Genomic DNA, 17,400 nt, shown 5'->3' on the forward strand with positions numbered 1-17,400 from the left:
AATATAGAGATTAATAACAGGGGAATCTGAGAATGCAGGGATTCCAGCAGGGTGTGAATTGAAGTAGTCAAATCTGGAGCTGACAATGGCTGGAATGTAAATGACGTGATCATCTCCGATTATCTAACATCTGAGAATGGGCAGGCATTCCCTCGGATGAAGAGCATCTCTGTCTTGCTGATTATGTGCTGTCATCCAGGTGGAAATGTCACCTGCATATCTGATGTAGGTGACAGAGATAAGAGATAAGTTGAGTGTCCTGTGAATATGTTTATGTATATCTACTGTACATATGTGTATATATATATATATATATATATATATATATATCTTAATATATATATTATTTATTTTAATTTCTATTATTATTATCATTATTGTGTTTTGTGGTTGATGGGTGGGGGGAGGTTGATGGGGAGGGTGGAGGTGCTGGGGGTGTCCTATCCATCCGTAGCACGTGCTCCAGCATGTGTATCTCACTGATCATCCCTAAAGCCAACACCTCATTCGGCCGCCTTTCGTTCCAGTTCTCTGCTGCCTGTGACTGGAACGAATTGCAAAAATCGCTGAAGTTGGAGACTTTTATCTCCCTCACCAACTTCAAACATCTGCTATCTGAGCAGTTAACCGATCGCTGCAGCTGTACATAGTCTATCGGTAAATAGCCCACCCATTTTTACCTACCTCATCCCCATACTGTTTTTATTTATTTACTTTTCTGCTCTTTTGCACACCAATATCTCTACCTGTACATGACCATCTGATCATTTATCATTCCAGTGTTATTAACCTGCAAAATTGTAATTATTCGCCTACCTCCTCATGCCTTTTGCACACAATGTATATAGACTCCCCCTTTTTTTATTTTTCTACTGTGTTATTGACTTGTTTATTGTTTACTTACTCCATGTGTAACTTTGTTGTCTGTTCACATTGCTATGCTTTATCTTGACCAGGTCGCAGTTGCAAATGAGAACTTGTTGTCAACTAGCCTACCTGGTTAAATAAAGGTAAAATAAAAAAAATATATAAAAAAAATTGAGTGGGAAGGGATTCTTCATTGAGGCACATTGTCATAGTTTTGTTTATTATATTATATTATACATATTATTACATATTACATATTATTACATATTACATATTATTATACATGTATTTATTTTTTTCTTATTTGTTAAATATTATTATAAGTTTACTGTGATTATGGATATGCACTGAAGTTGACTTATATATTTTAACTTTCTTGTTTGCCCAGAGTACACATTTTTTATTTATTATTATTTTATTATTACTACTGTACCTACATTCTTAAAAACTAAAACAGAAAAAGTGTAAAACAAAAAGTAGGAAAAGCCATAAGAGGGAAAAGCAAGATGAGATGGGGGATTGAGGGATGGGTAGAGAGAACAGTAGAGGGCTCTGAAAACTATTATTGCTGAAATAACGACTTCCTTTTGTGACTAGAGTCTAATACTTAATGTGGCACACATCAGAGGGCATGATAGGTCACCAAAAATTATTCTGAAGTGTGCCAGGCCTTGCAAGATAGAAGGGGGGGGGGGGGGGGGGAATTTCGTCAGGCAAGAAAATGGCCTTGCTGAAATCCTCCCCCCGCCTTCTAATTTTGTGGCTAGAGTCAAATACTTTCTGTGGCACACATCAGAGTCAAATACTTTCTATAAAACAAACTTCACGGATAGGCAACCAAAATTAATAATTAATGTAAAGTTGAAGTCAGAATTACATACACTTAGGTTGGAGTCATTGAAACTCATTTTTCAACCACTCCACAAATTTCTTGTGAACAAACTATAGTTTTGGCAAGTTGGTTTGGACATCAACTTTGTGCATGACACAAGTAACTTTTCCAACAATTATTTACAGACCGATTATTTCACTGTATCACAATTCCAGTGGGTCAGAAGTTTACATACACTAAGTTGACTGTGCCTTTACACAGCTTGGAAAATTCCAGAAAATTATGTCATGGCTTTAGAAGCTTCTGATAGGCTAATTGACATCATTTGAGTCAATTGGAGGTGTACCTTTGGATGTATTTCAAGGCCTACCTTCAAACTCAGTGCCTCTTTGCTTGACATCATGGGAAAATCAAAACATATCAGAAAAACAATTGTAGACCGCCACAAGTCTGGTGTATCCTTGTGAGCAATTTCCAAACGCATGAAGGTACTACGTTCATCTATACTAACAATAGTACACAAATATAAACACAATGGGACCACGCAGCCGTCATACCGCTCAGGAAGGAGACGGGTTTTGTCTCCTAGAGATGAACGTACTTTGGTGCGAGAAGTGCAAATCAATCCCAGAACAACAGCAAAGGACCTTGTGAAGATGCTGGAGGAAACAGGTACAAAAGTATCTGTATCCACAGTAAAATGAGTCCTATATCGACATAACCTGAAAGGCCGCTCAGCAGGGAAGAAGCCACTGTTCCAAAACCGCCATAAAAAGCCAGACTACGGTTTGCAACTGCACATGGGGACAAAGATCATACTTTTTGGAGAAATGTCCCCTGGTCTGGTGAAACAAAAATAGAACTGTTTGGCCATAATGAACATTTATGTTTGGAGGAGAAAGGGGGAGGTTTGCAAGCCGAAGAACACCATCCCAACCGTGAAGCACGGGAGTGGCAGCATTATGTTGTGGGTAGTGCTTTGCTACAGGAGGGACTGGTGCACTTCACATAATAGATGGCATCATGAGGGGGGAAAATTACGTGAATATATTGAATTAACATCTCAAGATATAAGTCAGGAAGTTAAAGCTTGGTCGCAAATGGGTCTTCCAAATGGACAATAACCCCAAGCATACTTCCAAAGTTGTGGCAAAATGGCTTAAGGACAACAAAGTCAAGGTATTGGAGTGGCCATCACAAAGCCCTGACCTCAATCCTATAGAAAATTTGTGGGCAGAACTGAAAAAGCATGTGCGAGGAAGGAGGCCTACAAACCTGACTCCGTTACACCAGCTCTGTCAGGAGGAATGGGCTAAAATTCACAAAACTTATTGTGGGAAGCTTGTGGAAGGCTACCTGAAAAGTTAGATCTAAGTTAAACAATTTAAAGGCAATGTTACCAAATACTAATTGAGTGTATGTAAACTTCTGACCCACTGGGAATGTGATGAAATAAAATAAAAGCTAAAAAATATAATTCTCTCTACTATTTTTTTGACATTTCACATTCTTAAAATAAAGTGTTCATACTAACTGACCTAAGACAGGGAATCTTTACTAGGATTAAATGTCAGGAATTGTGAAAAACTGAGTGTATATGTATTTGGCTAAGGTGTATGTAAACTTCCGACTTCAACCGTATTTGTGTTATATTAAATATAGAGGAGGGAGTAAAATGTAGGCAAGCAATAAGCATTTCAGATCAACTACTAGTCGAATAAGACATGGGAGAGATGACGAATTTTGGCAAAGATATTTATATATAGACTATTACACTTGAAACAAATAGCCAAACTGAAAACTACAGACATTACAAGTTTTTAAAGGTCTTACTCACATCAGCTGTGGAGAGCGTGATCACACAGTCGTCCGGTACAGCTGATGCTCTCTTTTGCATGTTACTTGCCTCGAAGCGAGCATAGAAGTTATTTAGCTTGTCGGTTAGGCTCGTGTCACTGAGCAGCTGCCAATATAACGCAGAGACGAAATCGAGTGGCCTGCCTCCAAGAAGTGGGCCGCAAATGGATAAGTAAAGTTTTTACACCTAATGGTGCTACGATGCTCTGAGATACGTTCTTTTAGTTCGCGCTTTGTTTTACCTACATAATTTTTACCACACGGACAAGTTATAAGATAAATAACTGCCTTAGTGGAGCACGTAATAACACCTTTTATTGGGATCGATTTCCCTGTTTGTGGGTGTTTGAAGGATCTACATTTATAAGTGCCATTGCATTGAGCACAGCCATTACATTTGTAATTTCCATCCAGTAGGGGCGCAAATAGACGTTGTTCAGGAATATCTTGGGGTGGTGTATGCTGTTCTTTGTATGACATTTTAATATTTGATTGTTAACCAATGATATTAGGCCACTCTTGGCCATGATTACAGACACCTGTGTCTTTTGACACTATATAAACGAGTCATCCCGCAGTGTTTGTGATTTTACCCTGATGAAGACAGCTTGGCTGTCGAAACGTTGGTAATTACATTTTTGCATCTGAGCTCCTAGAGTGTGCGGCTCTCTTTTATTTTCAAGTTTTTCTACACCGCTAGCCAGCACCTCGTCTTAATAGGTGTGCGTTTCTTTTTCTTCTAGATCACCATGTTAAATATGTGCCATGTAAGAAAGCTAACGTTTCAGTTCCTTGCTCAGAACATGAGAACATATGAAAGTTGGTGATTCCTTTTAACATGAGTCTTCAATATTCCCAAGTTTTAGGTTGTAGGAATTATAGGACTATTTCCCTCTATACCACTTGTATTTCATTAACCTTTGACTATTGGATGTTCTTATAGGCACATTAGTATTGCCAGTGTAACAGTATAGCTTCCGTCCCTCTCCTCGTTCCTCCCTGGGCTCGAACCAGCAACACAATGACAATTAGTGCGCGCTAACTAGCTAGCCATTTCACTTCGGTTACATGAGCCTCATCTCGGTAGTTGATAGGCTTGAAGTCATAAACAGCACAATGCTTGAAGCACAATGAAGAGCTGCTGGCAAAACGCACGAAAGTGCTGTTTGAATGAATGTTTACACGCCTGCTTCTGCCTACCACCGCTCAGTCAGATACTTGTATGGTCAGTCAGATTATATACAACACAGGACACGCCAGATAATAGCTTGTAATATCATCAACCATGTGTAGTTAACTAGTGATTATGATTGATTGAATTTATAAGAAGTTTAATGCTAGCTAGCAACTTACCTTGGCTTACTGCAATCGCGTAACAGGCAGTCTCCTTGTGGAGTGCAACGAGAAAGAGGCAGGTCGTTATTGCGTTGGATTAGTTAAGGTTGCAAGATTGAATCCCCCGAGCTGACAAGGTGAAAATCTGTCGTTCTGCCCCTGACAAGGCAGTTATCCCACCGTTCCTAGGCCGTCATTGAAAATAAGAATGTGTTCTTAACTGACTTGCCTAGTTAAATAAAGGTGTGGAGAAAAAAAAAAAAGATTTCCGATTTGTTATGAGAACTTGAAATCTGCCCTAATTAATCGGTCGACCTCTACCTCAGACACCCATACATACCCAGTGGCATGGCCTTGTGGGGGGGTGCTATGTCAGTGTGCATACCCCACAAGACATACTGCAGACGTCTCTGTCCAGAACAGTGGCTAAGAAATGCACAGTACTATATAGAGCCATTCATGGAACTCTCTCCCACGTCAGGTAACTCAAGCTAGCAATGAAATCTGATTTAATAAACAGATAAAGGCACAATGCGGACTGTGAACAAACACACATACACTCACTCTAACACACACACTCTACACCCACCCACACATTCTTATTCATGTATTGTTAAATTGTAATGTAATAATGGAGAAATGTTTTGTATGATGTCATGTTTTATTTCTGTTTGGGCCACAGGAAGAGTAGGTGCTGCCTTGGCAACCGCTAATGGGGATCCTAATAAAATACTAAATACTTCTCGAAGTAGAGGATGTGCACCAGATGTCACTGGTCCTGCTAAGTGGACTGTCAAATAAAAATTAAGTGTGCCATTATGACAGTCAGTCACTAAAGGACGTGGAGGGAGTTATAGAAGTGTTTGTTTGCAAAGTTCATAAACAAATATTGTGTAACTAAATCTAATTTTCATATAGAGTGAATAATTTCAATCACAGGGCCTCATGATAGACAACAGATTGTGAAAACCATAATAAAGGGCAGGTAAAATTGGTTGATTTAATGTTTTGAAGAAAATACAACTTTATGTAATTTATTTTCTAAGGTATATCAATACATTTTACTCATACATAAATTCTTTCTTGAAGAACTTTTGAAAGGATGAGGGTATTAAAAAATTATATTTCAGTTAAAACAAGGGGAAAATGTAACGGTGTCAGCATGATAGGCTGGAGCATGAATTAGCATCAAGCTTGTAATGTCACCAAGGTTTCTGTCAGATGCGCATAAGTGCTGTGCAATAAGTGTTTCCCACTCTCTTTCTCATACACACACACAGGCACATTAACAAAAGCACGCCTGTTTATACCCAGTTCTAATATGCGTCCTTTGTCCTGATCGAGACTGGTTGCATAGACTAGACGTAAAATAGTAAAGGTAAATCCAGGACACTCAAATTAGTATGATACAGGTATGTTACGTTTGATATGGTTAGATAATAGTTCTTGCTGTGAGATGTTACCCCACCAAGGCACTTGCAAGTTCCCAGGCATTTCTGGGGGGAATGGCCCTAGCCCTCACCCTCCGATTCAACTGGTCCCAGACGTGCTCAATGGAATGGCTCTTCGCTGGCCATGACAGAACACTGACATTCATGTCTTGCAGGAAATCATGTACAGAATGAGCAGTATGTCTGGTGGCATTGTCATTCTGGAGGGTCTGGTGGCATTGTCATTCTGGAGGGTCATGTCAGCATGAGCCTGCAGGAAGGGTACCACATGAGGGGGGAGGATGTCTTCCCTGTAACGCACAGTGTTGAGATTGCCTGCAATGAAAACAAGCTCAGTCCGATGATGCTATGACACACCGCCCCAGACTATGACAGACCCTCCACCTCCAAATCGATCCCTCTCGCGACTACAGGCCTCGGTGTAACATTAATTCCTTCGACAATAAACGCGAATCCGACCATCACCCCTGGTGAGACAAAACCGCGACTCAAGAGCACTTTTTGCCAGTATTGTCTGGTCCAGCAACAGTGGGTTTGTGCCCATAGGCGACGTTGTTGCCGGTGATGTCTGGTGAGGACCTGCCTTACAACAGGCCTACAGGCCCTCAGTCCAGCCCCTCTCAGCCTATTGCAGGCAGTCTGAATACTGATGGAGGGATTGTGCGTTCCTGGTGTAATTCGGGCAGTTGTTGCCATCCTGTACCTGTCCCGCAGGTGTGATGTTCTGATGTACCGATCATGTGCAGGTGTTACACGTGGTCTGTCACTGCAAGGACGATCAACGGTCCATCTTGTCTCCCTGTAGCACTGTCTTAGGCGTCTCACAGTACGGACATTGCAATTTATTGCCCTGGCCACATCTGCAGTCCTCATGCCTCCTTGCAGCATGCCTAAGGCACGTTCACGCAGATGAGCAGGGACCCTGGGCATCTTTCTTTTGGTGTTTTTCAGAGTCAGTAGAAAGGCCTCTTTGGTGTGACGTTAATTGCCTACCATCTGTAAGCTGTTATTGTCTTAACGACCGTTCCACATGTGCATGTTCATTAATTGTTTATGGTTCATTGAACAAGCATGGGAAACAGTGTTTAAACCCTCTACAATGAAGATCTGTGAAGTTATTTGTATTTTTACTAATTATCTTTGAAAGACAGGGTCCTGAAAAACGGACTTTTCTTTTTTTGCTGAGTTTAGGTTTGTTACTTAAGGCAAAACCAAAAGGAGGGTATTATAACTCAAAAGTCTAGTAACCCAAAGGTTGTAATTATATGTTCTAATTATATTTATATTCCGGACTCAGACATTGCTCTTTCTGAAATTTCTGGATTTTTATTTTGGGGGATTTGTGTGTATTGTTCGGTATTACTGCACTATTGTAGCAAGAAATATAAGCATTCTGCTGCATCTACCACATATGAGTACGATGCCATAACATTAGATTTTGATTTGATCTCATCCACATTATGATTGTGCCCACATTTTTAGACAGGGGTAGATGTTTAAAATATGCATTGTGATCTTATAAGTGTAAACAGACCATATCAGGATGTAGGACGCATGTTAACCACAGGTATAAACGGAGCTATAGACATGCACATGATGTCCACAGGCGCATCTCTGCATTGGATTTGTTTGTCACTTTTCCCCTGACTAATTCTGACGAGACCCTTATTGAGAATTTACTATTCTAACGCCAGTATGATATGCAACAAGCCACCTGTTAGGACACTGAGAATTAACACTCATTTAGAAAGGCCCATTTGAATTTCCAATGGCTTGATTTATTCCTAAATAAAAACGTGTCAAATGTCACTGCATAAATATGGTCGTGTTCAAAACCACACACAAGCTGTAGCTTATTTTCTCCCTGCTCCATCTGTCCATGTCATGTCCAACTGATATTGGTTTCAAGGTTTATTTCAAGGTATTTATCATAAACCATGTTTCTATGCACAGTTTTTATGCGAGTAAAGTCATACAGTATAAAAAAAAGTCACTACAGCTGCGATGGAAACAAGAAGTTTTGGTACAATTTTATAAATGCCTACAGATAATTTGTTTGTTCGACATGGTGGGATCTTTTTGTGAGAGGTAAAATGAACTATGCGAAACACATTGAGCTTTAGATTTGTATTCGGTACATAATCTTTTAAGCAAAAAATGACATTTTGTGTGCACAATGGCATCACACAGCAAGTCTGTTTGGTGGAAACACCACTGGTGAGAAAATTTGCATATTTTCTTTATGCATATTTTAGAATATTTGCATGGAAATCTGTTGCCAATAGGCCTTATGCACATTCCATGATCGAACGTTCTAAACACACTTCCTATTGGTTTGGCAATTTCCGGTCAGTCTAGTTGATATAGACATAGTTGTGTATATAGGAAGCTACATAGACATCTTGTCATTCTTGCTAGCTGGAGTCTCGGAGGCTGATGTAACAATTTGATGTACAATATTAATTTGAGGCAAGTCCTGAAGACACCTAGTAAAACAACTGCGACATAGTGGTAGTAACGTTATATCGTTGATAACAACTAGACTGACCGGAAATTGCCAAACCGATAGAAAGTGTGTTTAGAACGTTTGATCATGGAATGTGCGTAAGGCCTATTGGATGGAACCCTGAACGATTGTTCCATTCAGAATTTTTGTCTCTTTCCCAGTTCCCACTGCCATAGCTCTGTGAACGATTGTTCCATTCAGAATGTTGGTCTCTTTCACAGTTCCCCCACAACTGCCATTGCTCTACAGTAGACTATGTATGGAATAATTGGTCAGTCTAAGAAATGTGTGTGTGCCAAGCTGCACCATTGTATGCTAATGAAACAATATCATTGGGAATCATGTTTCCTCTCCCAACTAGTTGCACTGGCTGTGGTTGTGACATCACATCATTTCCATACAGCCATGGGGGTGGAGGGTAGATATTGTTCTTTTTGCTCCATTCATTTGAAGGCTCCCCATGACTTCTCACTGTTGCTCCATTTTGTTTTCTGCCTTGCATACGAACAGCTGGTTTAGTGTAACAGTCATAAATATTCAGAGCAATTAGCCGTGGCATCGCTGTAAAGGACTGACAGCTTCTTTAGCTCATGTTCAGAGGTCCTGCTTGATGTGCCATAAACAAAATGGAAGATTTATGATGCAGCTCATCACTCTGGGTCTTACAATGCTTGCTCTCTCTCTGTGTCTGCCTGTCTGTCTAATAACCTGTCACAAGCACATCACTCTGGATCAATGTCACACATTTTGTTTCACATTTAGTCAAACATTTCTCTATTACTCACTTTCTGTTCCTTCTTTCTCTTTTAACATTGCCATCCCTCTTCTCAGTCTCTTGTCTGATTGGGATGCAAACGGTTAATTAAGGGGAGACCACTTGCATGACCTAAAATGAGTTGAGCTCACTTACAAATTATATTTTGGCCGATGTTATGGAAATACAGGTTTAGGATGTGTTTTAGAGACAATTATTGAAGTCATTGGCATTATATGTAATGAAATGGTTATATTTCTTTGTAATGCATATGCTTGGAATGTTTATGGTGTCACATCATTTCATATAGGCCTAGGCAAAAACCTGACAGTGGATAGGCTTGTCAAGAGCGTTCTCCAGACAACTCCTTGAAGTACGGTGGCAAGAAAAAGTATGTGAACCCTTTGGAATTACCTGGATTTCTGCATAAATTGGTCATCAAATTTGATCTGATCTTCATCTAAGTCACAACAATAGACAAACATAGCATTCTTAAACTGTATTGTATTTTTCTTGTCTATATTGAATACAGAATTTAAGCATTCACAGTATAGGTTGGAAAAAGTATGTGAACCCCTAGGCTAATGACTTCTCCAAAAGCTAATTGGAGTCAGGAGTCAGCTAATCTGGAGTCCAATCAATGAGATGAGATTGGAGATGTTGGTTAGAGCTGCCTTGCCCTATAAAAAAACACTCACAAAATTTGAGTTTGCTATTCACAACAAGCATTGCCTGATGTGAACCATGCCTCGAACAAAGAGGTCTCAGAAGACCTAAGATTAAGATTTGTTGGCTTGCATAACGCTGGAAAAGGTTACAAAAGTATCTCTAAAAGCCTTGATGTTCATCAATCCACAGTAAGACAAATTGTCTATAAATTGAGAAAGTTCAGCACTGTTGCTACTCTCCCTAGGAGTGGCCGTACTGCAAAGACGTAAAACACTTAACAAGAATGGTGTTCATGGGAGGACACCATGGAAAAAGCCACTGCTTTCCAAAAAAAACATTGCTGCACGTCTGAAGTTTGCAAAAGTGAAACATGGATGTCCCATAGTGCTACTGGCAAAGTATTCTGTGGACAGATTAAACTACAGTTGAGTTGTTTGGAAGGAACACACAATACTCTGTGTGGAGAAAAAAGGCACAGCACACCAACATCAACCTCATCCCAACTGTAAAGTATGGTGGAAGGAGCAGCTTCCTGGACAGCTTGCTATCATCGACGGAAAAATGAATTCCCAAGTTTATCAACAAAAAAAAATCAGGAGAATGTGAGGCTATCTATCCGCCAATTGAAGCTCAACAGAGGTTGGGTGATGCAACAGGACAAAGACCCAAAACACCGAAGTAAATCGACAACAGAAGAAAATACGGCTTCAACAGAAGAAAATACGCCTTCTGGAGTGGCCCAGTCAGAGTCCTGACCTCAACCCGATTTGAGATGCTGTGGCATGACCTCAAGAGAGTAGTTCACACCAGACATCCCAAGAATATTGCTGAACTGAAACAGTTTTGTAAAGAATAATGATCCAAAATTCCTCCTGATCGTTGTGCAGGTCTGATCCGCAACTACAGAAAAAGTTTGGTTGAGGTTATTGCTTCCTAAGGAGGGTCAACCAGTTATTAAATCCAAGGGTTCACATACTTTCCCCACCCTGCACTGTGAATGTTTACACGGTGTGTTCAATAAAGACAGCACTGCACCCCCCACAACAACTCGCCCAAGCCTTCCCCATTTCTCCTTCTCCCAAATCTGCTCAGCTGATGTTCTGAATGAGCTGCAAAATCTGGACCCCTACAAATCAGCCGGGCTAGACAATCTGGACCCTTTCTTTCTAAAATGATCTGCCAAAATTGTTGCCACCCCTATTACTAGCCTGTTCAACCTCTCTTTCGTGTCGTCTGAGATTCCCAAAGATTGGAAAGCAGCTGCGGTCATCCCCCTCTTCAAAGGGGGGGACACTCTTGACCCAAACTGCTGCAGACCTATATCTATCCTACCATGCCTTTCTAAGGTCTTCGAAAGCCAAGTCAACAAACAGATTACCGACCATTTCGAATCTCACCATACCTTCTCTGCTATGCAATCTGGTTTCAGAGCTGGTCATGGGTGCACCTTAGCCACGCTCAAGGTCCTAAATGATATCTTAACCGCCATTGATAAGAAACATTACTGTGCAGCCGTATTCATTGATCTGGCCAAGGCTTTCGACTCTGTCATTCACCACATCCTCATCGGCAGACTTGACAGCCTTGGTTTCTCAAATGATTGCCTCGCCTGGTTCACCAACTACTTCTCTGATAGAGTTCAGTGTGTCAAATCTGAGGGTCTGCTGTCCGGACCTCTGGCAGTCTCTATGGGGGTGCCACAGGGTTCAATTCTTGGACCGACTCTCTTCTCTGTATACATCAATGAGGTCGCTCTTGCTGCTGGTGAGTCTCTGATCCACCTCTACGCAGACGACACCATTCTGTATACTTCTGGCCCTTTTTTGGACACTGTGTTAACAACCCTCCAGGCAAGCGTCAATGCCATACAACTCTCCTTCCGTGGCCTCCAATTGCTCTTAAATACAAGTAAAACTAAATGCATGCTCTTCAACCGATCGCTACCTGCACCTACCCGCCTGTCCAACATCACTACTCTGGATGGCTCTGACTTAGAATACGTGGACAACTACAAATACTTATGTGTCTGGTTAGACTGTAAACTCTCCTTCCAGACCCATATCAAACATCTCCAATCCAAAGTTAAATCTAGAATTGGCTTCCTATTTCGCAACAAAGCATCCTTCACTCATGCTGCCAAACATACCCTTGTAAAACTGACCATCCTACCAATCCTCGACTTTGGCGATGTCATTTACAAAATAGCCTCCAATACCCTACTCAACAAATTGGATGCAGTCTATCACAGTGCAATCCGTTTTGTCACCAAAGCCCCATATACTACCCACCATTGCGACCTGTACGCTCTCGTTGGCTGGCCCTCGCTTCATACTCGTCGCCAAACCCACTGGCTCCATGTCATCTACAAGACCCTGCTAGGTAAAGTCCCCCCTTATCTCAGCTCGCTGGTCACCATTGCATCTCCCACCTGTAGCACACGCTCCAGCAGGTATATCTCTCTAGTCACCCCCAAAACCAATTCTTTCTTTGGCCGCCTCTCCTTCCAGTTTTCTGCTCTCAATGACTGGAACGAACTACAAAAATCTCTGAAACTGGAAACACTTATCTCCCTCACTAGCTTTAAGCACCAACTGTCAGAGCAGCTCACAGATTACTGCACCTGTACATAGCCCACCTATAATTTAGCCCAAACAACTACCTCTTTCCCTACTGTATTTATTTAATTAATTTATTTATTTTGCTCCTTTGCACCCCATTATTTTTATTTCTACTTTGCACATTCTCCCATTGCAAATCTACCATTCCAGTGTTTTACTTGCTATATTGTATTTACTTTGCCACCATGGCCTTTTTGCCTTTACCTCCCTTATCTCACCTCATTTGCTCACATCGTATATAGACTTGTTTATACTGTATTATTGACTGTGTTTGTTTTACTCCATGTGTAACTGTGTCGTTGTATGTGTCGAACTGCTTTGCTTTATCTTGGCCAGGTCGCAATTGTAAATGAGAACTTGTTCTCAACTTGCCTACCTGGTTAAATAAAGGTGAAATAAAAAGACATGAAAACATATAATTGTTTGTGTTATTAGTTTAAGCAGATGTGTCTATTGTTGTGACCTAGATGAAGATCAGATCAAATTTTTTGATCAATTTATGCAGAAATCCAGATATTTCCAAATGGTTCACATACTTTTTTCTTGCCACTGTATATAAACAGACAGTGTCAGTCTCATTCATCTAATTTACCAGTGTTATTGGTCAATTCTAATTAGTCTTTAATCAAATGGGAGAGGGATTGGCTTAATTTTGACAGTTGAATCATCAGAGATCAGATCGGACATTGGCGATGGTCACGGTAGGGAGAGGCAAATTATGTGATGACGTAGGCGCGAAGCTTAAGCTTTATCAGCGTTGTACCAACTTGGACGATCCCAATAAATAACGGAAAGTTCTTAGTCGTTCAAAAAAAACGAGCCATTTGAAGGAGTTCAGTTGTAGCCGTAGCCTACAGTACAAATTGGACGAAGCACTTCAGACGGAACGAGATGCCAGATTCTACTATTCCACTTCTGTGCGTCCTGGGGCTCCTCGCGCTCTCCTCTGCATGCTACATCCAGAACTGTCCGCGAGGCGGGAAGCGCTCTTTTCCTGATCTGCAAAGACCGGTAAGTTATTTTTCGATGGAAAATATTTTTTTCTAAGGAAAGTCACTCAGTTTTGTTCGCAATAATTTTAACAGTTGATTGGTTTTAATTAGGTTGTTCGGGAAGGAAGTGAGTGCTTTGGTGTTTTAATACACTTTAGGCCTATTGGTGCTAAGAATCAATTGGTTTGAAATTAAGTAGCCTATTCATTCTGTTCCGTGGTTAATGAAACAGTTCTTACAGATAAGCATCAAATCAGTTTAATGTGAATAGCCTACAAATGAGCTCTGCCAGAGATAAAATGTAGCCTACGGAGACATCGTCCTTTATGTGACTCCTTGATGCCTGCAGTATTGAATCTTAAATAAAAGTAAAATTCATTTAAGCCACTGAAACACAGTAGGCCAATCAGCAGTGTTGTAACTTACCTGGCTTTAACCTTCTACACAGATATTTACAAAGGATCCTTTTATTTCCAGTGCATGTCATGTGGCCCTGGAAACCGGGGCCTCTGCTTTGGCCCCAGTATCTGCTGTGGGGAAGGGATGGGCTGCTATGTGGGCTCCCCAGAGGCAGCTAGTTGTGTGGAGGAGAACTACCTACCCTCTCCCTGTGAGGCCGGAGGAAGAGTGTGTGGGTCTGAGGAGGGACACTGTGCTGCACCTGGGGTGTGCTGTGATGCTGGTAAGACCATCCTCTTTCTTTGTTAGCCCTAGCCTGTCTGTCTGCTGGACTTGATAAAGACAGTAAATGGAGAGGTGAGCTTGAAACCGATGTGATAGTGTTTTTACTAGTAAGAGGTGACTTATTGTGTAAATACTTGAACCCAGAATATCTTTTTGCCTATATTTAACTTTTGCATCCTTCACTGGTTAGCGAGGTGACACTTCAGTTCATAGTAATGCAAAAAAAACAACATAGTGATGTTTGGTCTACTATATGATTGTTCTCTTATTTCTACAGAGAGTTGTCTACTGGACCCAGACTGCCTAGACGACAGTAAACGTCAGCCACCCAGCGAGCAGAACAGTTCCTTGATGGAAGGTTTGGCAGGAGATCTGCTGCAGTGGATGCTGCATGCCACCAGAAGGGAGAGACCTCAGTAACAAACCACTGGCCAGCCCTCACCAAAACACACACCCAGAATAGCGCCTAGATCAGTTTCACATGCACTACTACTGCAAAAAACTTACACACATCATACACATACAACAGGACACAGGAAAGGAAGAGTGGGTTTGCTACATAAGAAAAGCAATCAGCTCTAGTACATTAATATTTACTGTGCTTACAGTAGCCTTCAGTAAGTTAATTTCTAAGGCTTCAACTCAAATATGCATTGTACAATCCACTAGGGGTGGAAGGAATGTAAATATGTAGCAAATAAATATTTACTTGCACTATTGAAATGTGTTTTTCCTATGACTTACTGAGAGGTACAGTAATAAGCAAACAGCACCTTTATTGGGATTGTTCACCACAAAATCAAAGGGTTCTCGTCAGGGTTGGTGCCAATAATTCAGTCTAAATTCCAGTGAATTCATGAATAGATTTGCACTCCTATGGACAACTTTTTAAATTCAACAGTCTGGAATACACATTAGGTAGGAAATTTGGCACCATATAATCTGATTTTAGGGTGAACTATCCTTTTCAGGTAATACTATAATGGGGATGTATAAAAGCTGACAGGTTATTGATAAAGTCTTTATATCTATACCTTACTTTGGGCGGCAGGGTAGCCTAGTGGTTAGTTCAAACCCCGAGCTGACAAGGTATCTGTTTTTCTGCCCCTGAACAGGCAGTTAACCCACTGCTCCTAGGCAGTCATTGAAAATAGAATTTGTTCTTAACTGACTTGCCTAGTTAAATAAAGGTAAAATAAAAAATAATAATACAACCATAAAAATGTGTCAGATGAACACAGACTTATAAGTCAATTGTGTAATATTTAACCCCTGCATTACCAGGGACAACATGAACAGATACAACAACAAAAAAATACCCACTTGAACATTTCATATCTGGATAAGTTTTTTGTTTATTAAAAAAATTATACAAAATAAATGACAAACGATCACAGATCAGTTGAAATGAAGAGACATTTGGGTCGTTGACAGAGAAAGACATGAACTCTAAGGTCTCACCAGGCACAATTTAGCTACAGCAGTTCAAGGTTATACAAAGAGTATAAAAAAACATTAGGAACATCTATCTGATCTTTCCATGATACCATGACAGACTGACCAGGTGAATCCAGGGGAAGCTATGATCCCTTTATGATGTCACTTGTTAAATCCACTTCAAATCAGTGTAGCTGAAGGACAAGAGATGTTAAAGAAGGATTTTTGTGACATTGAGGGTGAATGGGCAAGACAAAAGATGCCTTTGAACGGGGTATTAGTACAAGTAGGTGCCAGGCACACCGGTTTAAGTGTGTCAAGAACCGCAATGCTGCTGGGTTTGTCACGCTCAACAGTTTCCAATCTATATCAAGAATGGTCCACCACCCAAAGGATACCCAGCCAACTTGACACAACTGTGGGAAGCATTGGAGTCAACATGGGCCAGCATCCCTGTGGAATGCTTTTGACACCGTGTAGAGTCCATGCCGCGATGAATTAAGGCTGTTCTGGGGGGAAAAATAGGGTGCAAATCAATATTAGGGAAAGGTCTTAATGTTTTGTGCAATCAGTGTATTATGGTTAAGGTTTCGGGTGCAGATCCACTCCAGTCTGGGCAACATTGTGCAGTGATACGCATTTCAAACGTTAACACAACATTCAACACAGTGTGTGCCACGGGCTGCTATGGTACATGAAACTCAAACAGTACATTCAGAAAGTATTCAGACCCCTTCCCCTTTTCCACATTTTGTTACGTTACAGACTTATTCTAAAATGTATTAAATGAACACATTTCCCCATCAAATCTACACACAATACACCATAATGAGAAAGTGAAAACATGTTTTTAGAAATTGTAGCAAATTTATATACACTACCAGTCAAAACTTTTAGAACACGTACTCATTCAAGTTAAAAAAAAAAATAATTATAGTATACATTGTAGAATAATAGTGAAGACATCAAAACTATGAAATAACACATATGGAATCATGTAGTAACCAAAAAAGTGGTAAACAATATATTTTATATGTGAGATTCTTCAAAAAGCCACCCTTTGCCTTGATGACAGCTTTGCACACTCTTGGCATTTTCTCAACAAGATTCACGAGGTAGTCACCTGGATTAATGTGGAATTTATTTCCTTAATGCGTGAGCTATTCAGTTGTGGTATACAGAAGATAAGGCTATTTGGTAAAAGGCCAAGTCCATATTATGGCAAGAACAGCTCAAATAAGCAAATAGAAACGACAGTCCATCATTACTTTAAGACATGAAGGTCAGTCAATCCGGAAAATTTCAAGAACTTTTAAAGTTTCCTCAAGTGCAGTCGCAAAAACCATCAAGCACTCTGATGAAACTGGCTCTCATAAGGACAACCACAGAAATGGAAGT

The 17,400-nt window shown here is 40.6% G+C and overlaps 1 protein-coding gene across 1 annotated transcript; it reads left to right on the top strand.

Annotated features, from left to right (window-relative positions):
- Window positions 1-13,574: 13,574 nt before the first annotated feature.
- LOC110523627 (vasotocin-neurophysin VT 1) lies at window positions 13,575-15,288 on the top strand. The gene is made up of 3 exons (XM_021602496.3): window positions 13,575-13,900; window positions 14,359-14,563; window positions 14,843-15,288. Exons 1-3 carry the CDS (start codon window positions 13,781-13,783, stop codon window positions 14,983-14,985), a joined length of 468 nt encoding a protein of 155 aa, XP_021458171.1. The 5' UTR covers window positions 13,575-13,780; the 3' UTR covers window positions 14,986-15,288.
- The last annotated feature ends 2,112 nt before the right edge of the window (window positions 15,289-17,400 follow it).

Source organism: Oncorhynchus mykiss, chromosome 5, assembly GCF_057628025.1.
Source record: "Oncorhynchus mykiss isolate SJ-2025 chromosome 5, ASM5762802v1, whole genome shotgun sequence".
In the NCBI taxonomy this organism is placed as follows: Eukaryota; Metazoa; Chordata; class Actinopteri; order Salmoniformes; family Salmonidae; genus Oncorhynchus; species Oncorhynchus mykiss.

What these genes read in the sequence shown, in the direction of transcription:
- LOC110523627 (XM_021602496.3), top strand. Translation starts at nt 13,781, where the DNA reads ATGCCAGATTCTACTATTCCACTTCTGTGCGTCCTGGGGCTCCTCGCG. An exon ending in TTCCTGATCTGCAAAGACCG is followed by an intron (nt 13,901 to 14,358) that starts GTAAGTTATTTT and finishes TTTTATTTCCAG; the next exon opens with TGCATGTCATGTGGCCCTGG. An exon ending in TGGGGTGTGCTGTGATGCTG is followed by an intron (nt 14,564 to 14,842) that starts GTAAGACCATCC and finishes TTATTTCTACAG; the next exon opens with AGAGTTGTCTACTGGACCCA.